General features: G+C 44.2%; 2 protein-coding genes across 7 annotated transcripts in view; one reads left to right on the forward strand and one right to left on the reverse strand.

The window, feature by feature from the left end:
• LOC116399316 (immunoglobulin superfamily member 21-like) overlaps positions 1 to 12271 on the forward strand; it is a 48145-nt gene extending 35874 nt beyond the window's left edge. The window contains exon 10 of the mRNA XM_031876397.1: positions 12019 to 12271. Within this exon, the coding sequence (XP_031732257.1) occupies positions 12019 to 12053 (35 nt within the window). The 3' untranslated portion in view covers positions 12054 to 12271. The remainder of the gene's footprint in view (positions 1 to 12018) is intronic.
• The window catches only part of vps13d (vacuolar protein sorting 13 homolog D), a 76902-nt gene that overhangs the window by 7142 nt on the left and 47955 nt on the right, over positions 1 to 21805 (reverse strand). For all 6 annotated transcript variants that reach the window (XM_031876391.1, XM_031876389.1, XM_031876390.1 and 3 more), the window contains 25 exons: positions 20434 to 20586; positions 19578 to 19713; positions 19420 to 19467; positions 18175 to 18325; positions 17809 to 18025; positions 17493 to 17740; positions 17213 to 17404; positions 16970 to 17096; positions 16578 to 16720; positions 15930 to 16060; positions 15546 to 15721; positions 15023 to 15146; positions 14628 to 14863; positions 14435 to 14537; positions 14196 to 14353; positions 13958 to 14066; positions 13637 to 13807; positions 12394 to 12498; positions 12034 to 12183; positions 10427 to 10576; positions 10188 to 10284; positions 9941 to 10089; positions 7147 to 7281; positions 4097 to 4264; positions 3691 to 3823 (listed from right to left, as the gene is read on the reverse strand). In XM_031876391.1, coding sequence (XP_031732251.1) covers positions 3691 to 3823; positions 4097 to 4264; positions 7147 to 7281; positions 9941 to 10089; positions 10188 to 10284; positions 10427 to 10576; positions 12034 to 12183; positions 12394 to 12498; positions 13637 to 13807; positions 13958 to 14066; positions 14196 to 14353; positions 14435 to 14537; positions 14628 to 14863; positions 15023 to 15146; positions 15546 to 15721; positions 15930 to 16060; positions 16578 to 16720; positions 16970 to 17096; positions 17213 to 17404; positions 17493 to 17740; positions 17809 to 18025; positions 18175 to 18325; positions 19420 to 19467; positions 19578 to 19713; positions 20434 to 20586 — 3710 coding nt within the window. The remainder of the gene's footprint in view (positions 1 to 3690; positions 3824 to 4096; positions 4265 to 7146; positions 7282 to 9940; positions 10090 to 10187; positions 10285 to 10426; positions 10577 to 12033; positions 12184 to 12393; positions 12499 to 13636; positions 13808 to 13957; positions 14067 to 14195; positions 14354 to 14434; positions 14538 to 14627; positions 14864 to 15022; positions 15147 to 15545; positions 15722 to 15929; positions 16061 to 16577; positions 16721 to 16969; positions 17097 to 17212; positions 17405 to 17492; positions 17741 to 17808; positions 18026 to 18174; positions 18326 to 19419; positions 19468 to 19577; positions 19714 to 20433; positions 20587 to 21805) is intronic.

Raw genomic sequence — 21805 nt, forward strand, 5'->3', positions numbered from 1 at the left:
CCCCTGGGTGGTGTCCACCCTAACCCAGGGGTACAAGCTTTAATTCCGACAGCGGCCCCCAGCCTCCAGCAAGGTCAAAATGACCAGCATCACAGATTCGGCGAAATCCCTAGCCCTGAACCAGGAGTTAGCCACGCTCCTGGTCCTGCTCCTGGGGGGTTTTACTCAATTTACTTTCTTGTAAAAAAGAAAGGCGACGGACTGTGCCCAGTCCTAGACCTGAGGGGACTCAACAAGTTCCTGAAGGTGTTACCATTTCACATGCTGAGCACAGCAGATGTCCTTCAGACTGTTTCCAGGGGAGAGTGGTTCACGTCTGTCGACCTGAAGGATGCCTATCTTCATGTTCCCATTGTGCCTCACCACAGGCAGTTTCTTCGCTTCGCCTTTCAAGGCGGTCATTCCAGTTCAGGGTGCTCCCATTCGGACTATCCCTCTCCCCACAGGTGTTCATGAAAACACTGCCGTACTTGGACGATTCGCTGATCACCATCCCGGCTTCAGGCGGCACAGGACACTGCTGGCCTTCTCTCTCACGTGGCCCGGTGGGGCCTCAGGGTGAACATGGAGAAGAGCTCCCGGGAGGTGGTCACAACAGATGCCTGCCTCTCAGGATGGGCTGCAGTGTGGCAGAACAGGACTGCTCGGGGGCAGTGGTCTGCTCAAGACCGCACGAAGCATGTCGATGTTCTAGAGCTACGGGCCGTGCACCTAGCGCTCAGACATTTCCTGCCATACTTGAGTGGAACACCTCTGCTGTGTTTCACATAAACCATCAAGGGGGCACCAGATCGCCAGAATTACTACGGGTGTCCCGTGCCCTTCTGACTTGGGCTGCCCCTCGCCTTACCAGCCTTCGGGCAATGTACCTACCAGGAGAACGGAATCAGGTCACAGACTTCCTGTCCCGTCACAAGCCTCCACCGGGGGAGTGGCGGCTTCATCCAGATGTAGTACAGAACATCTGGGGTCTCTTCGGCAGGGCAGAGGTGGATCTCTTTGCCTCGGAGATGTCGACCCACTGTCCCCACTGGTGACGAAGAGGACCAGTCCTCTGTGTCAGGATGCGCTGGCTCACACGTGGCCAGAAGGGCTTCTTTATGCCTTTCCACCGTTCCCTCTGATCTTGCCAACGCTTCTCAGAGTTCTTCAACAGGGCCACAGACTCTTGCTAGTGGCCCCCTTATGGCCAGCCAGGACTTGGTTCTCCCTACTGCACAGACTCTGCTGCACGACACCCTGGCGCCTCCCCGACAGGAGGGACCTCCTGTCGCAACTAGGGGGTCGGATTTGGCATCCCGATCCCAGCCGCCTCCAACTATGGGTCTGGCCGCTGGAGGGCCCGACCGGCTGCTGACTGGCTGCATAGAACCAGTCAGAAGAGCTGTCCCTCTTCCTAAGAGGGGCTCTGCGATTGCGCCCCCCCGAACACCCTGAAAGCCCCTGCATGGGACCTACATTTGGTATTGGACACACTATGCTTGCCTCCTTTTGAACCCCTGGCACAGGCGGAGCCAAGATGGCTAGCGAGCAAAACGTTTTTTCTCCTTGCCATCACGTCAGCTAAACGTGTAGGCGAGCTGCATGCCCTGTCGGTGAGTGAATCATGTCTGAGGTGGAACTCAGATGGCTCGGGTGTCACTTTGTGGCCTAATGCAGCGTTTCTCCCAAAGGTGCCGACACGCTCACATGTCAACCAACCTATCCAGCTGGCAAAGTTTGACCCCCCATCGGGAGAGGAGAGGTCAAGGCTGCTGTGCCCAGTGCGGGCCCTCAGAGCTTATGTGGAAGCCACCGCGTGCATACGGCAGTCGGAGCAGCTCTTTATCAGTTATGGTGGGCCGAAGAAGGTCTTTGCCCTTTCAAAACAGCGCCTGTTCCACTGGATAGTGGAGGCCATTGCCTATGCATACAAGGCGAGTGACCATGCTCTACCATCCGGAGTGAAGGGCCACTCTACCAGGAGTGTCTCCACGTCATGGGCAGCCCTGAGAGGTGTGCCTGTGGAGGATATATGTGCTGCGGCCTCATGGGCATCACCGAGCACATTCACCAGACACTATAGAGTGAACGTTGCCACCCCTCACCCACTGGGGAAGGGGTTCTTTGGCCAAGTTCCTCTGCCGAAGCTATACGAGGTAGTTACTGTAATTCCTCGTGACTCTGTTGATATAAGTCATTCAGTGTTAAGCACTGCCTCTGGCGGTCAGTAAGGATGAAATAGAACGAAAGTTAGGAATGTAACTACGGTTCTATGAATCCTGGATGACCGCCAGAATTCTTGGTCACTCGGAATCCCGTGAACTCACGAGAAGATTCCGTAGGACTGATCTCAGGATGACACCGGAACTTATAGACGATGGGGGTCATCCAAGGTCACAGGTGACTTTGTTGATATAAATACTCGACCTGCGCATGCACGAGACAGAAGATATCCAGTGTTAAGCACTGCCTTTGGCGGTCATCCAGGATTCATAGAACCGTAGTTACATTCGTAACTTTCGATATAAACCATGCCTATGGAAGCCCTGAGAGGCAAGTGAGAAAAGAATGTATTCTAGTGATCCATTTTCTACAGTAAATCTGATCCATGACCTAAGAATCATGTTTTTAGGTGTTTGTAGTTGTAGTCATTTGGGCCACAAGAAGCAAAAGTGCACCAACTTTTAAGGTACATATATGTTGTGGAAAAAAGAAACTTGTCAGTAAATTATCCTGCCAACTCTTCATTTTTTTAATCTGGTAAAATATGTTTTTCCCACTTTCTGACAGATTTTTTTTTTTTTCAGGAAGTTAGAGAGATTATCCTGATAAAACTGATTTTCCCACATGTTCTTAAGTCATAAACACAGCAGAGAAAACGATTTACATCAGACTTAGAAATCATCAGAAGATCACCAGAAGGAATCACCCTTCCATAAATGTCTTATCTTGTGTCAACACAGGATCTAATGACTTTTATCAATCAGCTACTGGAGATTGTGAAAAGAAACTCTGTACACCTTGATCAAATATTTCTCTCAAGTACAACAACCGCAACAATGCAATACAGTCTTTTTTCCAGATTTTATGAGCTTCAGTTTCTGTTCAGTTTCACACACTGAAACTGTAAAAGCTAGTTCTATTGATCACCAAAACAGTGATCACAGAGCCTGACCAATGTCTGCACAGCTTGTTCAGCCATAAACACTGAGCAACAGAGTGAGCTGTCATTTCTCCCTTACCTGGTTATTTCTAAAACTATCCACCACCTTATTAAAATCCAGCGCTGTGACCAGATCCTGAGACACGAGCGGTTATTTCTGCACTCTCAGCAAACAGGGAGGTTTCCTTCTGGTGATACTGAACATTTTCCACACATTACAGTTTATGACTGTAAAGCATGTTTTTCTACTCGCCATGTCCATATGCATCTCTACATCTCTTTTTTCATCAGTCTGCTGGGCAGCACAGGTACAGTATTTCATCCTGGCAGCCTTCTTTCTGTGTGCTGCTCCTCAACTTTCAAAATGCAAATAAATTGTGTGCCGAAAAAATATTTAGTCCGATTTTTCAAACATCCCCCAAAATGAGATTTTTAGGTTTTTGGGGGTCCTAAGTGTTCATTCAGACACCTACTAAATGATTCTTTGGCCCACTAGCTGTACTGTAACGGTTGAAAACGAACACAGAAATAGAGCCAGGTTGTACCATGAGCCAGTCCGTGGATCCCTGCTACCAGGTGCTCTCCGCTGGTGGCTCCGTGGTATCTGATGTACTCTCGCTCGCTCTGGTGCCGGTTGTCCATGGTCTTCCCCAGGCCGTCTGATAGAGTCCCTGCAAACTGACACACAGAGAACAAGAAGATGTTCACACTACACGGTGTCTTCCACTTTTACAAGTCTCACATGCTTTACAGGTATATGCTCATGTGTATACTACACCTGTATAATATAATACAACAACGCTACATTCAAGTAATACATTAAAAAAAAAAGAGAAAAGGATGTTGTAAAATATATATAGCACAGTAAATACAGAACAAATATAGAACAGAACAAAAGTATTCACACAGAAAAGCAGACTGTCATCTCGACTCAGCTATGCAGAGGAGTACCTTGGCAGCAGAGTTGGACACACCGTGGGTCACATTGCGTATTAGACCACCCACATTGCCGTACTTGATTAACTCAGACATGCCCTCAGTGACGTCGTTGACAAGGCCCATTGGGTTCCCCAGGAAGTCCACAGAGCCTAGGATCTGAGCTGCCTGGCTGATCAGCTCCTACAGACAGGAAACAGTCATGACCTAACAGGAGCCACACAGTGATCTGTCCATGTAGCAGCTAATAGGTGATGGAAATTATCTTTACTTTGCTGAAGTATAATGAAAGGTATGTAGACTTAATATGCACCCATCATTCCATATATTCCTACACGAGCCTGTGATTAGATGTACTGTATATGTTCGACTGATTGTAGCAAGAACAAATCTCTCATTGATTTTCTCACGAACAAACTTCGGACTCATTGTGGGTCAGACAGGTTCACTAAATATGAGTGAGCTAAATTAGTGCAGATCTGGAAGTGTGTGGACATGTGTACATGTGGAAAAAGTATGAACAAGACCTATAGATATACGCAGACCCAGACAATTGCATGTAAAGAAGTTTAAAATAAAAGATATGAGGACATAAATCTCGGATGTGCACAAGATAACAGAGAAAAAAAAGAGCAATAATGCCAATAGTGATAATTTGAGTAAATTTGATGACAAAAAAAGAATATCAAAGAAGAAAAAATGCATTTATTTATAAAAGCTAAACAGTGTATGAGTGTAGAGGTAGATACTGTTACTGTGTGGCCATTACTAGGGGTGTAACAATACGCGCATTCGTATTGAACCGTTTGGTATGAGGCTTACGGTTCGGTACACATTACAAACCGAACAATACGTTTGAATAATACTATTGCATTTGGAAAATGCAGAAGCTTAAATTGTGGGAAATATAATGTTCTCAACATGGCAAACCACCCGACGTAACAAACAACGTGCTGTCTGACACTCTACCACGTAACAGACAACGTGCTGTCTGACACTCCACCACGTAACAGACAACGTGCTGTCTGACACTACCACCACGTAACAGACAACATACTGTCTGACACTCCACCACGTAACAGACAACGTACTGTCTGGCACTACCACGTAACAGACAACGTACTGTCTGACACTACCACGTAACAGACAACGTACTGTCTGACACTCTACCACGTAACAGACAACATGATGTCTGACACTCTACCACGTAACAGACAACATACTGTCTGACACTCTACCACGTGACAGACAACATACAACATACTGTCTGACACTCCACCACGTAACAGACAACATACTGTCTGACACTCCAACACGTAACAGACAACATACTGTCTGACACTCCAACACGTAACAGACAACATACTATCCGACACTCCAACACGTAACAGACAACGTGCTGTCTGACACTCCAACACGTAACAGACAATGTGCTGTCTGACACTCCATCACGTAACAGACAACATACTGTCTGACACTCCAACACGTAACAGAGAACGTGATGTCTGACACTCTACCACGGAAGAAAAACATTCTACTCTGGTGAGGCACATATGTTCTGGGAGCCACGCTACGCTAAACTAGCTTAGCAGGAAAACCGACAGCAGTACACACGCTACAAACTCTCTCCGCAGCATTTAGGTAGCTGTTCCCTACTGACTCAAACAGGGCCACCGCAATCGCCACGGCGATTGTTATATTTATAGCAGTGGATATGAGACCCTACTCTGGAGTGGAAGACCAGGCTGTACGAACATGCTTAATGCTATTGAGCCCCGTGACACTACTCATTCACGAGCCCATTTCTCCAGAACATAATTCTTGCTTTGTTAAAGAAAACAAAAGCCCAAACAGAGAATCAAATGTCCGAAGCTCCCGCTGTTCCTCTGACAACAGACAGCCGGATGTCACGGACTACACAAATCTACCTGACTGTAACGACACATTACCTCACTACCCACTATTACCTTACCCATGTTCTTCAGACGTGCCTCCTTGAGAGTGTCACTAGCGAGGATTTGGCATTTCTGCTTTTTTGCCGTATTGAAAAAATACCGAACTGTAGCACCACTGTATTGTATTGAACCGAACCGAGAATTTTGTGAACCGTTACACCCCTAACCATTACTCAGGAATAGTGAAGAGGAAGGACTGTCCACATTTAGTAGGTAAAGAGATGTTCGAGGAGGATCCTTTCAATATTCTTCTGACACGTTCAAGCACAGTGGAAGATGTCTTTAATCCATAAAAATGGGTCATGAGCACAGGTGATTTCAGCACTATAAAGGCCTGTGTCCACATGGTGTCTTTTTCTGGCAAACAAGTACCCGCAGGGCTCTGGGAGCTCTTCATCCCAGCGTTTCATTGAAACAACAATATCTTGACAACTTATCACCATTCTAACCTCCGTTGTATGATAGACTTTGCTTTTTATTATTTTTTTGGCCTACTATCTTTTTGGTTGACTTTGTTTTTTCACCATGAGCACCAACAGGAGGATGCTTGCTTCGTACTTTGTGTAGGTGAGCTTGTCATCGCACAACCGTAAGAGCAACGTACACTAAAAGCAACACTCACCAGCAACATTTACTGTCTGCCCGGCCGATCTACTCCCACAAATGGGCGTTTCGGTCTTTGTCATGATAGAGTCTGTCTGAGATATAAAGTTCAGGATACACAGACACGGCCAAAACAAGCTTCTCCTCTATTTTTGACAGTAACGTCACCAGCACTTTCTGAAAAGTTCAGAGATTTTAAAGTTGAAGGGCTTAGAGTGGCCACACAAAAAAGGAGGAGCGCTCAGAAAAAGGACAGTAAGTGTAACAGTTTTTCTGTTGGCTGCCGCATACATTCTCTCCTCATTGTGAACAATCGGTAAAAAAGACGTTGATACTCAGAAAAAAACGCTATGTCGAAACAAATGCTACAACACTGAAAAAATGATTTGGAATGACTTGTGTAGAAGGAAGGATGCCAAACAGCTGCGGTGAATGTGCTTCGAGTCTTTAGAATCTCTGATAATGTAGAGAACTTTTCAGACGAGACCAACTTCCAAACCCTCTTACCTCTCTGAAGTGCTTGAGTATGTCGTTGATGATGATCTCCTGGGTTTCGTAGGGGTGCACTCTGGTGAATGGGTACATGTTGACGACCGCATCCTCAAAGCGAACCAGAGGAAAGCCCAGGGTGCCTTTCAGGGCCTACAGTGACAAGAAAACATCCAAATGAGAAAACATTGGAAGGCAAGGCAGCTTTTTGTTTTTTTGAATGTAGAAATCATCAATTATGATGTGTGACAATATGACAAAATAGAGAACATTTGGCAGCACACAGAAATACATATACCAAAACAGGACTCCATTCCTACTAGGCTGACACATTTGGAAGTAACAGAGCAACATTATGCGGTGACAGGAAGTAACAGAGCAACATCATGCGGTGACAGGAAAAAAGAGTGACATCATGTGGTAACAGGAAGAAACAGAGTGACATCTTGCGGTGACAGGAAGAAACGGGCCCAATCCCAATGTCCCCCCTAAAGCCTCAAACCCTGAACCCTCAAGGACTTACTGACGTCACCTGATAAGTGGGTGAGTGTGAGAGACTGTGAGGGCTTGAAATGGTGTAAATAGGAATGGGACAGCACTTTGCTGCAGCATGTCACGTTACCATGAAAATGACAGAAAATATGATGTACAACTGTGGGTATTTATTTTATACTTTGTACTCCCTGATTTGAACGTCTTCAGGCTCTTTCCTCACAAGATGAGAGGTAACTTCATAAAATCTATTTTCTCGTTTTTGTCAAAACGGCTTCAATGACAAAATCAAATATTTGATGAATAAATAAAGAAATATCTTCTAATTTTCTGTTTATTTTTTGTTCCATCTTTAACCCTTAATGTTTCTGAGTAAATTTATAATGACAGGCTGAGCACACGTGACCCGTCCTCTTTGTTTACCTTTTTTTTTACGTCTCCATGCGTCCACTGGTTACCCCGTGTTCAACGTCACATTGCAATGATTTGTGGGTAATTCCCTTAGGCTAAGTCAGCATACCATGCTGACTTACGGAAAGGGTTCATAAAGGGCTCAAAATGTCTGCGAGAGAGCCTCAAACACTTGATGCTGTGACAGTGGGACATCTTTAAATCCTCACGGACTTCGCGGGAGCGCGCCTCAAAGTCCGTGAGTCCGTAAGGGGGGACATTGGGATTGGGCCACAGAGTGATATCATGTGGCAACAGGAAGTATCAGTGACATCATGCGGCACAAGAAGTAACAGAGTGACATCATGCGGCACAAGAAGTAACAGGGTGACATCATGTGGTGACAGGAATCCATAGCATGACATTTCTGTGTGCATAGATGCACAAAAATGACAAGACTAAAATCTATTTTTATCAGAACCTCTTACGAGCGTATTTTGTCTTCTGCCGTTTCAATACTTTGATTCTTATTAGAATCCTTTAAAAAGTATCGAAACGTTTTCCCCTCTGTGACATTGCGAGTGCCTGCAAATGGTCAGAGTTGAATATCGTGTGGAAAATGTCTCAAATTACTTTTTCAGAAATCTATTACAACAGGTTAAGTGATGCTATGCATTTGTCGGCCCAAGTTTCAATGTTCCATTAGTGTAAATTCCAAATTTTATTTAAAATATATGTCTGTAATAATGTTGTTCTTATGTGCCTTTTATGTACAGTATGTATTTCTCAGCAAAACTGAGCATCTGCAACCACATCTTAATGATTACTTTAACACATTGATTTATATTACCGGAAGGAATACTTCTGCACTCATAATTGACTTTACTGCGTCCTATTACAGGGCGACTGTGGCCAAGTGGAGAGCAGGGTCGTCCTTTAATCAGAGGATCGGCGGTTCAATCCCGGGCTCCGCTAGTCGCATGTCGATGTGTAGGGCACTTATCCCCAAAATTGCTCCCGTAGCTGTGCCTACGGTGTATGAATGTGATAGAATCTGATGGGCAGGTGGCACCTAGCCCCTGCATCAGTGGGTGAATGGGTGAATGATGACAAGTAGTGTGAAAGCGCTTTGAGTGATCGGAAAGACTAGAAAAGCGCTATACAAGTACAGTCCATGTACCATTTACCATGGTGGAAGGAGAGTGGTTTTAGGTGGAGTTGCATGCTGGAACTCAATCACGTTTTTGACAAACAATGACGGATATTGTCATTTCTGTTTGTGTAAAGATTAAATGAAATGGTTAATGGGCTGTACTTGTATAGAGATATTCTAGTTTTCTGACCACTCAAAGCTCTTTAACACTGCATGTCATCATTCACCCATTCATACTCTGATGACAGGTGCCACCTGTCATCAGAACTATTTAACATTCACATCCATTCAAACCGTTGGCACAGCCTACGGTAGCAAGTGTCTTGGCCAAGGACATAGACTAGCGGAACTGGAGATATATCCACCGATCCTCTGATTGGTAATGGTAAATGATTGAAGGACAACCCCCTAGTCAGTCGCCCCCACTGCAACATGTTGATCAGTGAGCTTTAGAGGTGTTGGTAGGTGTATATTGGACAGAGCCAGGCTAGCTTGTCCCCCTCTGCATCCAGTCTTTATGCTATACGAGGCTAACCACTACCTGACTCCAACTCTGAACATCTGACTCTCAGAAAAAGCAATTTCCCAAAGTGTTGAACAATAAACTATTCTTTTAGATTAATACTAGCCCCTCAACTTGTTCTGTCTAACAATATGATGTTGCCTGTGCAGTCTGCAGTCAGGTGATGGAGTCAATAGAAAGCAACATGCTGCTCACAAGGAAAGGTGACGTTACTCAGGCAGGACAAAGACTGATGATGTGTCATGTTTGGTTACCTTGAGATCAGGAGGCAGCTTGTGAGAGGTGAAGACACTCAGTTTGACCTGAGGAAGGCTGATCTTCAGGTTCTCAAAGTAGTACCGTTTAGGAGGTCCTGCGTCCTCGTTGGGCCTCTCATAAATGTTTTCATCCAATTTCTCCAGCTCTGCATTCATTACAGTTTGTTATATATGGAAGTGAAAACCACCTTCTTACTCACAGCATCACACAAATATTAACAATGACATTCAACTGATGACCCACCAGCTTCTGTCTGTCCGTAGCCAAAGAAGCTGAGCAGCTTGAGCAGCAGTTTCTCCTCGATGATGACCGTGAAGCGCCGGGCCGTCACCATGAGGTGCTGTGAACACATCATGGTTACATCATAAATCGGTTGATTTCAGTACCTAATAGTCTCTGGCTCACTAGAAATGTCTAGTTTCAAGAAACCAGGAATTATCTGGTGAAGATCTGAAAATTGTGATTCAGCGTGTGACGCTCACCTTGAAGAGATCAGTGAGCATGAGGCTGCTAGGAACCTTGACCGAGTTGACCTGCAGGGCCGGGCCGCTGTCGCTGACGCCACTGTCACTGGAGCTGGGAGTCACACACAGCATCACAGGCTGGGTGGTACCCAGCAGCTGGTTGTCCACCTGATGACCAAAACATGAATGACCAAGTATTCACACAAAGCTCTTCACTAAAACACTGGATGGATGAGTTACTGTGTAAATAAAGATGTGATAGTTATCGAGAATGGAGCTTTAATTAAACACCTTTTTGATCATCGTTTTTGCATTTCTGAATATTGTTTTGAAGCAGTGGATAGGAGGAGAAATCTAACAAATGATAGATTACCGTAATCACTGTTTTTTATGGATTGTAGACTATTGGTTTATGAACTGGATCAAATAGACAGAGTTTGTCACACAATGCATATAGATTGTGTCTTGTTTGTATCTGTGTATTGTGCCTAGGAGCCTGTGTTTGTGTATTTGTTGTTTTTCCATTGTGGGAAATCTCCTAGAGCGTTAATAGTGGGAGGTTTATGTTTTTGTTTGGTTTTTGTGCTGTTAGATGATGGTTGGTCAACATGCTGGAATATTTGGTTTGTTGTTGTGTCTGAATAATTCCATACGGGATAGGTCATCTAAATGACTGGGGATGAAAATTAATTCACAGGAAGCTTCTGCATCATACCAGCACAGTGGATATGGACTGCAGTAATGTAGCATCAGTGTCAATAACACTGTGTGTCATTTACAAACAGTTTGATTCATTTGATCTGAATGATGAGTAGGACAGAAAAGGACATTGGTCAGCATTGTAAAGCAGCTGCTTTCACAAGTGATCAACACCAACTGTGTCCTGCTGATGAACTGAGAGGGTCTTTCTGACACTGTTCTTCAGTGGTCTGAGTCCTCGCCGCATAATCCAAAGTTAATTGTCAGGCAAACATGGCACACTGTATGGGGTCCCACAAAGACAATCATTACTTATCATTTCACTGTCCTCTAATGACATGAACTACAACTGTAGGCTGCCTTTCACCCTCTAAGACAGAGCTATTGGTGGAAATGGAATATAATGTAATTACGTATATTTTCTTTAGTGTATAATCACCTGCATATAACAATTGTTGTGTTCCGCATTTTTTTCATTACTAATTATCCCTAATTTGAACATCTTCATACAGGCTCCCCTCTGGTTTAACCATGTATTAAACATTGTATTACCATCCACGTCTGGTCCCCATCACAGCAAAGTGAAGCAGGATTTAATCGAAGTCTAAATCTAAAATCTAAATCTTAAGAAGCTGGTGGGGTAGCATGATAGTCACCATGGAGAATGGAGATAGTGACGTGCTTTAGAGATGTGCTCCAGGAAATTGTGATCGGGACGGAAAACCTTTACAGTATTTCAATTGAGGTTCCGTTCTTCATTCCTTTTAAGAGCTATACATACAGTCAATTTAAGACAATTTTAGATTTTTTAGGCCTGAATTTCAAAGTAAAGGACCTGCTGAAACCCTGTATTATCATGTGAAGCACCTTGAACTGCTTTGGAATGAAATTATTACTGAATGTTCCCACAGCTGTGGGGAGCTCACCTGGATGTTCTGAATGCTGAGCTCTAACACCTCGTTGGCAGCAGTGCGAGTGAAGTGGACATCTATACCAGACAGCGTAGTGAACACAAGCTCCTCAGGAACCTTGTTGACCAGAGACACACCCACCCCTTCCTCCAGATTCACCAACACCTGTGGATGAAGACAGAGCAGATGTCAGAGGAACCTTCTCTCATAGAGACACAGTGAAGATTACTGTGGGACTGCTTCAGTACCTGGTACGAGGTACAGGTGTATTGTTAAACACGTGATTGAAAATATACTGAATGAATGCGTCATGTAATTTGCCAGACATGAATGTCGGTGACAACGCTACGGTGCATGTAAAATAGTTGCTGGTACCTCCAGCTCCTGCTCAGGCTCTCTCTTCTTTACATCCTCTTTGTGTCTTTCCTGCTCAGTGGAGGATGAGCTCCGGATCATTCTCCTCTGGTTGAAGTCACTGATCTACAAACACACACAAGGCTGTGAGGTTCAGCATCACCATTAATAAAAAGCAGATAGTATCAGATGTTATCAAAGCACCAAATCTGACTTACAGCGTATGAAAACAAGCAGAGAAGAACTAAAGATAGAAAGTGCATTCCAACTTTGTAATATATAGAAGTATGTGTAAGCAATATGTACACATCTGCAGTAGTACTACTATTGTACCTGATGCTGGTAAATCCCAATATTTACTGAAATATTCAAAACCACAAATCATCAAACATGACATTTTCGTAAGTTCATTATATTGTGTATTACTAAACTAAAGTTGTCAAGTAACTTGAGACTTAAGTAACTTAGACTTGTATCTACAGAGGTGTTATTTTGTGTTGGTGGTGTTGCCATCATCTGTTATGAATGTTAATTGTTTCTAGGTTGCTTATGCACGTAAACAAGGGCTGGGCCATAATTGGATAATTTGTCATCTTTCAATGGTATCATATCATGATGAAATCATATATCGAGATATTGTGATTCACAATGTCAGCTCAATTGAAACAAGCACATACTAACTCACATTACTCAGAAAATCTGATTATTTTGCACTAAGTTTTAATTAAACGAGAAAATACTTTTTTATTTGTTAAGTATTTAATTCACACAGAGTTAACAAAACCATGTGATTATTTCATATATATTAATTCATGGCATTACCATGAAATATACTTTATCATGATATACATTGTTATTGAGAGATGACATGATCCATATCGTGAAGAAGATTTTAAACCTAAACTTGATCATCTTTGAATACTAGTTCAGAAAGTGGGTTTTAAAACACATCGTTTCATCACAGGGATAAAAAAGGTGCAAACATGGGAATACTGTAGAGCAGTGTGGGGGATCTCTTTCATGTGTGATTAGTCAACTTTAGCTGCTTTTTATGTGTTTTGTTACATCAAATGCTTCACAAAGTACATCACATGGACCTGCAACTTTCCTTTCACTCAAGACGTCAGGTTCTAATAGATTTTGGTCAAATTCAACTAACTCATTGATTCACCAAAAGAATACACCTGCTGCTCAGTGTCAATGCTACTACTGTTGAAAGATTATTAATCCATTCATACAGCGTTTTACTGGCTTGTGTTTTCACCTGCAGGACACGTGTGGGTCCATCTGGCAGCACCTGGACCGACAGCACGCCAGAACCAGGTCTCATCTTCTGGTTAATGAACTGCTGCTCGGGGCCGGGCTCCTGCAGCCCCGAGTCTGGTCCCAGCACCACCTCTGCTCCATCATACAGACCTGCCGTCCCGCCCTTCACCTGACGAGTACAAGTCGTACATAATGAAACAAAACTGAAGAACATACAATATGTGAGTATCAACAGTACCAACATTCAGGACTCTGGAGTCCACAGCAGTGCATAGAGGAGAGGAGCTCCTGTCAACATACATGAGCTTGGTGTACTCACCTGCACTACCAGCCGGGGCAGGCCACAGGTCAGCATGCCTGAGCTGAAATACCACGTCTGGGTGGTGCTGCGGCGTGAGTCCGGCCTCCTCAGCATCAACGGCTCAAAACTGGGAGAGACAGAGACACCTCTTACATTGAAATTGTCCATGATAGATGTCCACAACTGACTGTAAATGAGTCCTGAGAGAAGCATGTGTGTTGAGCTTAGACTCACCACAGCTGCACAAAGTACCAACCTGTTGTCACTGACAGCTGCTAGCCCGGCGATATCCAGCACTAGGGAGGAGTCCAGTGGGCGTGGCTGTGCCGACTTGCTCTGCGGTGGAGACGAGCCTTCATGACACAGCATGCCGCTCCCAGTCATCCTCCACAGCTGGGAGCGCTTCCCCGGCTCCTGCACAATAATCAAAGGACAAGTTACACATCCATCAATGGGCTTAGTCTCAATGCTTTTTCCATCACCTAAAAACTGTACCTTCTTTTTCAGGATGACCCGTTGAGTCTTGGTGTCCACATCCAGAACCAATTCAGCACAGCTCACCAGACGCTTCTTCCCAACAGGTCTCTTCTCAACATTCCTACATCAAGAAAAAAATGCTGCTGTTGTATAGAAAACGTGATAACATATTATGATGTCATTATGAGTTAGTCATGTTGTTGGTTCATACAGTGAAAAGGTGTGTGTGGCTGCAATGTAGATGAAGTTCTCGTAGTAGAGCTTGTTGTATTCTCTGAAGAAGTTCATGTCAGACGTGACATCTGAGGATCCGGCTCCCTTCACAGTCAGTGTGAGGTAGGGGGGCAGCGTGGGCTCATCACAGGCGTAGTCCAGCACTGAGCCTGCCTTCACCTCAGTGTGCAGCCGGATGTCAGCCACACCATGCTGCCAGAACTGGATGGGCACCTGAAGGAATTTAGACAATGGAATCTATTCACTGTATTTAGTAATTTATCTCTGATAGTGTGCACTGGTATGCCCATAATAATTCATTCATGGAGAGAGAGGTGGGAGTGGAAGTCCAGGAAGTGATTCAAGTAAGTAGAAACAGCTCATGCTGTTCACCTCAGAGATGTTGTCGATGCGGAAGGGTGGAGGCAACTGGTCAGCATCAGAGAAGGAGATCTGGTAGGTTGCTCCCTTCAGGGTGATCTCTGTCCGCAGGAAGAAACAGTTCCCCAGTGTGTCCCTGTTTAAACCAAGATCCACTTAAAACATGTCAAATACTTCAGTGAAAACGTGACCTCATTTGGTGGAATTTGTTTTAGGTACAGCATAGAAAAAAAAATGCCTAGTACGCAGTGTCAGCATCACAACATACAGGCAGAAATCAGATATTACACAACAAATAATAATCACAATATTCCTCGTGGACAATGAAGAGTGACATGTGGCCAGGTTAACTATAAACATGTATGCCCAGATGGACATGTTGGGAAGTTCAAGGTATCAGACGGCATTTAGCTTTGAAATGAGGGTTACACTTCTACCTTCAACCTCCATTTTCAACATCATAATAAAATAACTTTACTTCATTACGAACATAGTAAAGCTACTGAAAGGAAATGTATGTATATATGTAGCTCACCTCATGCTGACGTGAAAGGACTTGGGCTTGTTGACCTCGAAGCCTCCAGACCAGGTGCAGTTTGGGGTGTCCATGAGGCGCACACACAGCAGCTGGTCGTAGTCGTTGCGGGGCCAGTGGAAGACGACGCTGGAGCCCGGCAGGGTGGAGATGTAACCCTCAGGGTTTGCCGTACCCTAGAACAAATGTATTCACTAATGATTAACAACTTCTGTCGAGAGAGAGTTAGAGAGTGTGTGAGTGTGTGAGAATGTGAGACTGTGCGTGAGTGAGTGTAAGTGTGAGACCCAATCTGAACTGAGGATGCTGCTGTTACTGTCTACGTCTCAACCACTGAGCTACCAGAACTGACAGTGAACGTTTCATTTCAAGTTCAGTTCTCACCTTTCCTCTTGCAAACTCTCTCTGAGCGAAGGCCAGTTTGTGTGTAGAGCGGTTGTCCAGCAGGTAGCGCGGGGCAAAGGTCACTATGTGAGTGTCCCTGTAGCGTCCTTTTCCTTTCCGCACGCTGATGCCTGTGTCCATCAGACAGGGATCAAACAATGCCTGACAAACATTTTACTGATAATGTATTAACAGAGACATTTTAGCTTGAATATCAACAGTTGGAGAATAAAAGTCAAGATATATTTGCTACATGCATCAGAGTGCCAGAAAAAGCTGGAGCAGTGTGACAGAGAGGGAGTGCTGCTTTATGCCAGAAGATGATCTGTGTGCCAATAGCTGTCTGTGCAGGAAAAAGATGTAGATTCAGTGCAATTTATAATATGATCTATATTGGCCAAAGAGAAGCTGCAGTGATGCACCAGACCTTCCATTCAACTGGAGTCCTGATGAAAGGCCATGAATACATTCAAATAGATTACTGCAGTTCAGTATTTCATTCCTCTTCTTATATGCCTTTGCAAAATGAGACACTATGCACCCAATGATCAGGATCAGGGCCCATCCTGGGTATCGGATTATTATTCAATCAGGCACTAGTTCGGTTAGTGCTTTCCATTTGTACTGTTTGTGAGTGTACCAACTTGCCTATGTTGTATATGAGGCCAGGTCTGTTCCCGTGCTGGATAACCTTCACCGCCCTGACTCCACTCCCTCCGTCCAGGGAGAAGCCCTGGCACCAGCCTGGAACTCCGTCTGGGTGAATCCCTTTCCCGATCCGCATAGTACACCTGGGATCAAGACAGGCGGGGAAAAGATGGAATGTAAGGCGTGGAAGATGGGACTCAGGAGGTAGAGCGGTATCCTGTGCACATGTCAAAGTGACAGACACTAAACCACAGGCAGGCCGTTGCCATCGGTGTGTGCATCATTTACGATAAAAACACCAGAAGGACGTCTGTTGGGTAGAACATTGCTCACTAGCTAAGACATTATGGATGCTCGGGAACAGAGTAGTTTGGTGTCTCTCATTCACTTACATAGCAGGCTGCTCCTTGTCAGTGTAACAGAATAGTAACGGACTGAGGCTTCGGGCCAACTCGTGCTCCTCAAACTGGCCTGCAGCATCGGCTTTTCCATTGTCCTGACGGAAGATTAACGGCAGACCTGCGGGAGAAAAGTGGCTTTAGGGAACGATAACAGTTCTTAAAGCAAAGACTGGTTTGGGATTTTTTCTGTAAAATGTACAACTGAAGTTTATATAACAGCAACGAGAACATTACCAGTCTTGTTTATCAGCCAGTAGGGGGCAGAAATCAGGATCTTAAGGGCCCCCTGTGCTCGCAGGATGATGCGGATGGTGAGGCAGAGCAGCTGTTTGTTGGTGTCATACAGCCTCATGCGTACCACATAGTTCTGAGTGCCAGGTGGAATCAGCAGCTCTTTGCACACAGGGAAGCTCTCCAGCAGGACTCCTTGAGGATACACACCATGAACACCGGGAGTGAGAACAGGGAAAATGTCTAAACACTAGCCAGTGAAAGACTTTCGGCAAGTCCTGACCTAGCTCCATGTTCTGCGAAGTGTCTGCAGCGTGAAGCACGGCCTCTTTTCCCGGCTTCAGGGCGCCTTTGATGGACGTTCCTTTGATGAAGTAGTTGAGGTCATAGGGCAGCAGGTTGGCCAGAACCATGGTGGGCAGCAGGTAGATGGTGTGGCCTGGCTGTCGATAGATCTGCTTGGCACTGCCAGAAACTGTCTTGGCAGGCTGCTGATCCGGGTAGTTCTCCTTTTTGATGACCACACAAAACCTGCGAGAGACAGAGAGATGAGGGGAACGGTCCCAGACCAAGAACTAAGTCCGGATGACTGTATTTACCTGAAGTTGCTCTTGAGGCTGTCGTCAAAGTCTGCTGACTGACACTCCCTCTTGCTGCTGCTGATGTCTCCGGGCCGCTCCACGCTGGTCCAGTGGATGGGAACCTTACAGAAGAACAAGCCCAGGCCTTTGGGCCGAGACTGCAGCCTCCAGGACGTCAGGTGGAGTGGGACCGCCAAGGCCTGGCCAGGAAGGATCGGAGGCAACACCACTGGTTCTGTCAACACAGAGACAGTTAGCTTCATTAGAATGACACAAGTAATACGATAATAAAAATGAAACAAAGAAACCCGTCTCTACATGTACTTGACTTTTGAATAAGTATTGGTGCTTAGTCAATGGACCTAAAGTGGAGCAGTGTCTTACTGTCAGGAGCAGAGGGGCTATCCAGTCTGACCTCCATAGGAACATCCAGCCGGTTCTTCACCATGAGAGCGGAGCGGACAGTGATGACCTTCCTGGCACTGCCCTCCATTGTGATGGAGAAGACCACTCTAACTGGAGGCAGGGCCGAGAACTGAGGGCTCCAAGGGATTAGGCATGGGATGATATAAAAATTTCACGTCATGATTATCCTGGCCAAAACAATTGCGCTTCACGAAATAACCCCTATAATGATCAAAATATGATTTAAACTCTTGAAATGGCAGTGAAACATTCTGGAATCACTATACCTTCATTTTTTAAGAAACAAATGTTTTTATTGCATTACAGTTAAGACACATTTTTTCTTACTGAAAAATAATCAAACAATCCTTAACAAGATAATCATAAATCATAAGGTCCACCTGCATAAATAAAGGATAAATAAATATACAAACATTATGAGTCTGTTCTTTCTTACACGATAATCCCGGTATTTTAAAAATCAGGCTCTATATTTCACCACTCATGTGATGACATTCACGATCATCCCAATAATAGGAATTCAACACAATCAACTTATTGTCAGCGTCTTTTTTTTACTGAAATTCGTGATAAAATCCTATATCGTCCCATCCCTACAAGGCATTCAGGTTTAAACTCATACTGAGCATTTCTGCTGTTTCAATGGCATTCACCAAGGCTTTTATTTGAATAATAATTATTATCATCATAATTAAAAACAGACCCTTTTTTCTAATGTCAGTTTTATTAGCATGTGCCATCATACAGTATTTCAGTTAGAGGGCTGCCTGTTTTCTGATCTGCTCCTGTTCCTTCATGTTCACCTGAAGTCTTGATACTTTCAGTGTGACGTACATTAACTCCATCAGTACTTCAGAGTTATGTCATACTCACTACTCTGCTGGTTGACTCTCATGACTGTTGTACTGAATTACTGCTGTGTAAATGTACCGTACATTATGTGTGCCAAGTTCATGCTAAACTATTATAAAATAATTAGTTCCATCTTCACTCATACTATACCGGGCCTTTATTAGTTCATGCTAGACACTATTTGAAACCAGTCTTTTACTTGAAAATCTTTATACTTTTATGTTCTTTATTTTTGCTTCATTAGCCAAGTTGTTCTTTATCTTGTTTCCTGGTGTATAATGAGTGTTACAGCTGCTACTGTGGCAGCATATGCTTACTTAGACTGCTCACTGATTTAGAAACAAGACTCACATAAACATGCGGGTGGATGATGTTGGTTCTGCTAATAGGACTGCCAACCTGTGGAAGCGTAAAGGAGAAAAACAAAGGTTTCACATCAAACTCTGGGCCAATTCGTCAGAAACATCATCAACATGAATGTTGCTCTGGAGGTTTGGACTTGTGCTCACAGTATTGGACGAGTTGTTTCTGTCCGGAGCTGCGTAACGGAAGAAAACGCCCACTTTGTCCACAGACACCGGCTTCACTTGTTCCCATCCACACACCCGCACCAGCAGCTGGTGCAGCTTCAGCTCATGAGTGTGTCTGCAGAGGAGCAGGGATACATAATCATTATCTACTGAATGCACAATTCACCATCACTCAATCATTATACTAGACTGTGTTTCACAAGCCAAAGCACTGCACAGTCATTTAACAACAATGAGTGAACATTTACTGATGACCACATCACTGGTGTTTACATTGAACATGTACATGAACACCAGATTATTGCAGTGGTTCTTTGGCCTTCTTGTGTCTATATGCAGTTCAAGTGTCATCACTCTAACAGGTAACATCAACATAAATATATACAGTAGTGGATTTCAGCTTCACAGGAACATACATATGTATATATTATTAATAACCTGGGGTTCATTTTAGCTATCAGTCCTATTGGCTTTGATAATAATTGTGTTTATTAGCTTTACTGTAGAATCAATGCTAACAGCAAGAGTTGCCATGTCCTACTTATACCATTAAGTTGTCCCTGCAATCAAGCTGATGTAGAACATTTTAAAGTATAACAGAGAAGGAGAAACACGGAGAAGTAAGAGACTAATGTGACAGGACCTGATAAGAATACCCTCCTATCTATTCATAACGATAATTCCAGTTTCAGACAGATGCTCACCACAATTACTGCAGAGTTAAATGTAATCAAACCAGTAAGAATGATGGCCAAACTAACCAACAGTTTCATAAACATGTTCATATTCATTGAACAAAATCAACAGGTGCTGTAAATGTGACTCAGATCTGTACCGGTGGCGGAGTTTCTCGCGGGCTTCAAACTCAAAAGGAATCTCCTCTCCAGGCAGCACCTCCCTCCACTGGCTGACATTGTGAGTGTCATCAGTACCTGGACCGCGGACCTCTGAGATAGAGTCTGCACTACTGCTGTGAGACAGTGCCACCCTGTGGGGAACATGTGGAGACATTTATCTGAGGTGAGTTTCTCCTCTCAAGCTGAAAATGTGTGCTGTGAAGCCTCTCACTCAGAAGTTAAACATTACTGTCACTCAGTGGTGGGCCGTCAGGGCCTTCAAGACCTTCTCTGCTGGCCTAAACTGAATCACAAAGTTATAGCTATTTTATAATTTAATCATGTTCCTTAAATACACTACATGTATTATAATTTATAATAATATTGTTCCCATTATCTTATTTTCTCATTGCACAGCTCCTGTGTTCCTCAGTTGCTCTGCTTCCAGTGCAGCTTGTTTTAAGTAGAGGTTTTATCCAATCAGATTTCACCTCTGTGTCTCTAGGTAAGAACAGAGGCCCGAGGCCTGCAGACTCTCAAGTGCATCCATGTGCAGTTTAAGTGAATAGGGACGATATTGTTGATTGTCATATTCTTCAACCAATCAGATCTTTAGATTGACATGTTGGGCGTATTCTTTGACGTGTCAGAGCCTGCTAGCTGGTCTACAACCACGTCAGCATTACATGCAGCTCAGTTTCCAGGTGCAGCTCTGCAGTGAGGTGCAGCGTGTGCTGTGATTGGTCAGTGGGCGAGCACGTGACTATTGTGAAACAAAACTTAAAGTAGCCATCAGAGGCTTAGTCGGAGTAGTAAGAGTTCAAATTGAAAGATATGGAAGAAATTATGACTTTTTTGCATTTAGCTTGGTGTAGATTATTATTATTTTTACCTAGCTTTGTTTTTTTAACACTCAATGGCTGAAGGAGGAGAAACAGATTAGTGAGTTGGGATTGAACCGTGGGATTAAACTCTTTGTCAACAAAGAAAGGAGGATGCACTTTGTCTTTTAGTGAACAGCATTTGGTAAGTCAATTGCGTTTGTTTTTTTACATCGAATATCTGAATGGCCCTCCAGTGTGCAGCAGAATGCATGTTGCTGCAGGTCTGCTGGATTGATTTGTCATGCTCTGTTGTCATATGAATATATGGGACTGGTTCTTGTGAGTTTGTTGTTGTCGTGTTAATTATATAGATTTGGACTATATGTATTGTCCGTTAATTACGAAGCATACCGTGGATTTATTATTTGTTAAGCTAGTTTAGCCTAGCCTCCTAGAAGTGCGGGGCCTCAGCGGGGGCCTCAGCTGTTTTTTGTTGTTTTTTTTTTTGTTCCGGGTTGAGAGGTCACAGCCCGGTGTCTCCTACGTG

This window comes from Anarrhichthys ocellatus, unplaced genomic scaffold, assembly GCF_004355925.1.
Source record: "Anarrhichthys ocellatus isolate YVR2014 unplaced genomic scaffold, GSC_Weel_1.0 scaffold108, whole genome shotgun sequence".
NCBI classification, from domain to species: Eukaryota; Metazoa; Chordata; class Actinopteri; order Perciformes; family Anarhichadidae; genus Anarrhichthys; species Anarrhichthys ocellatus.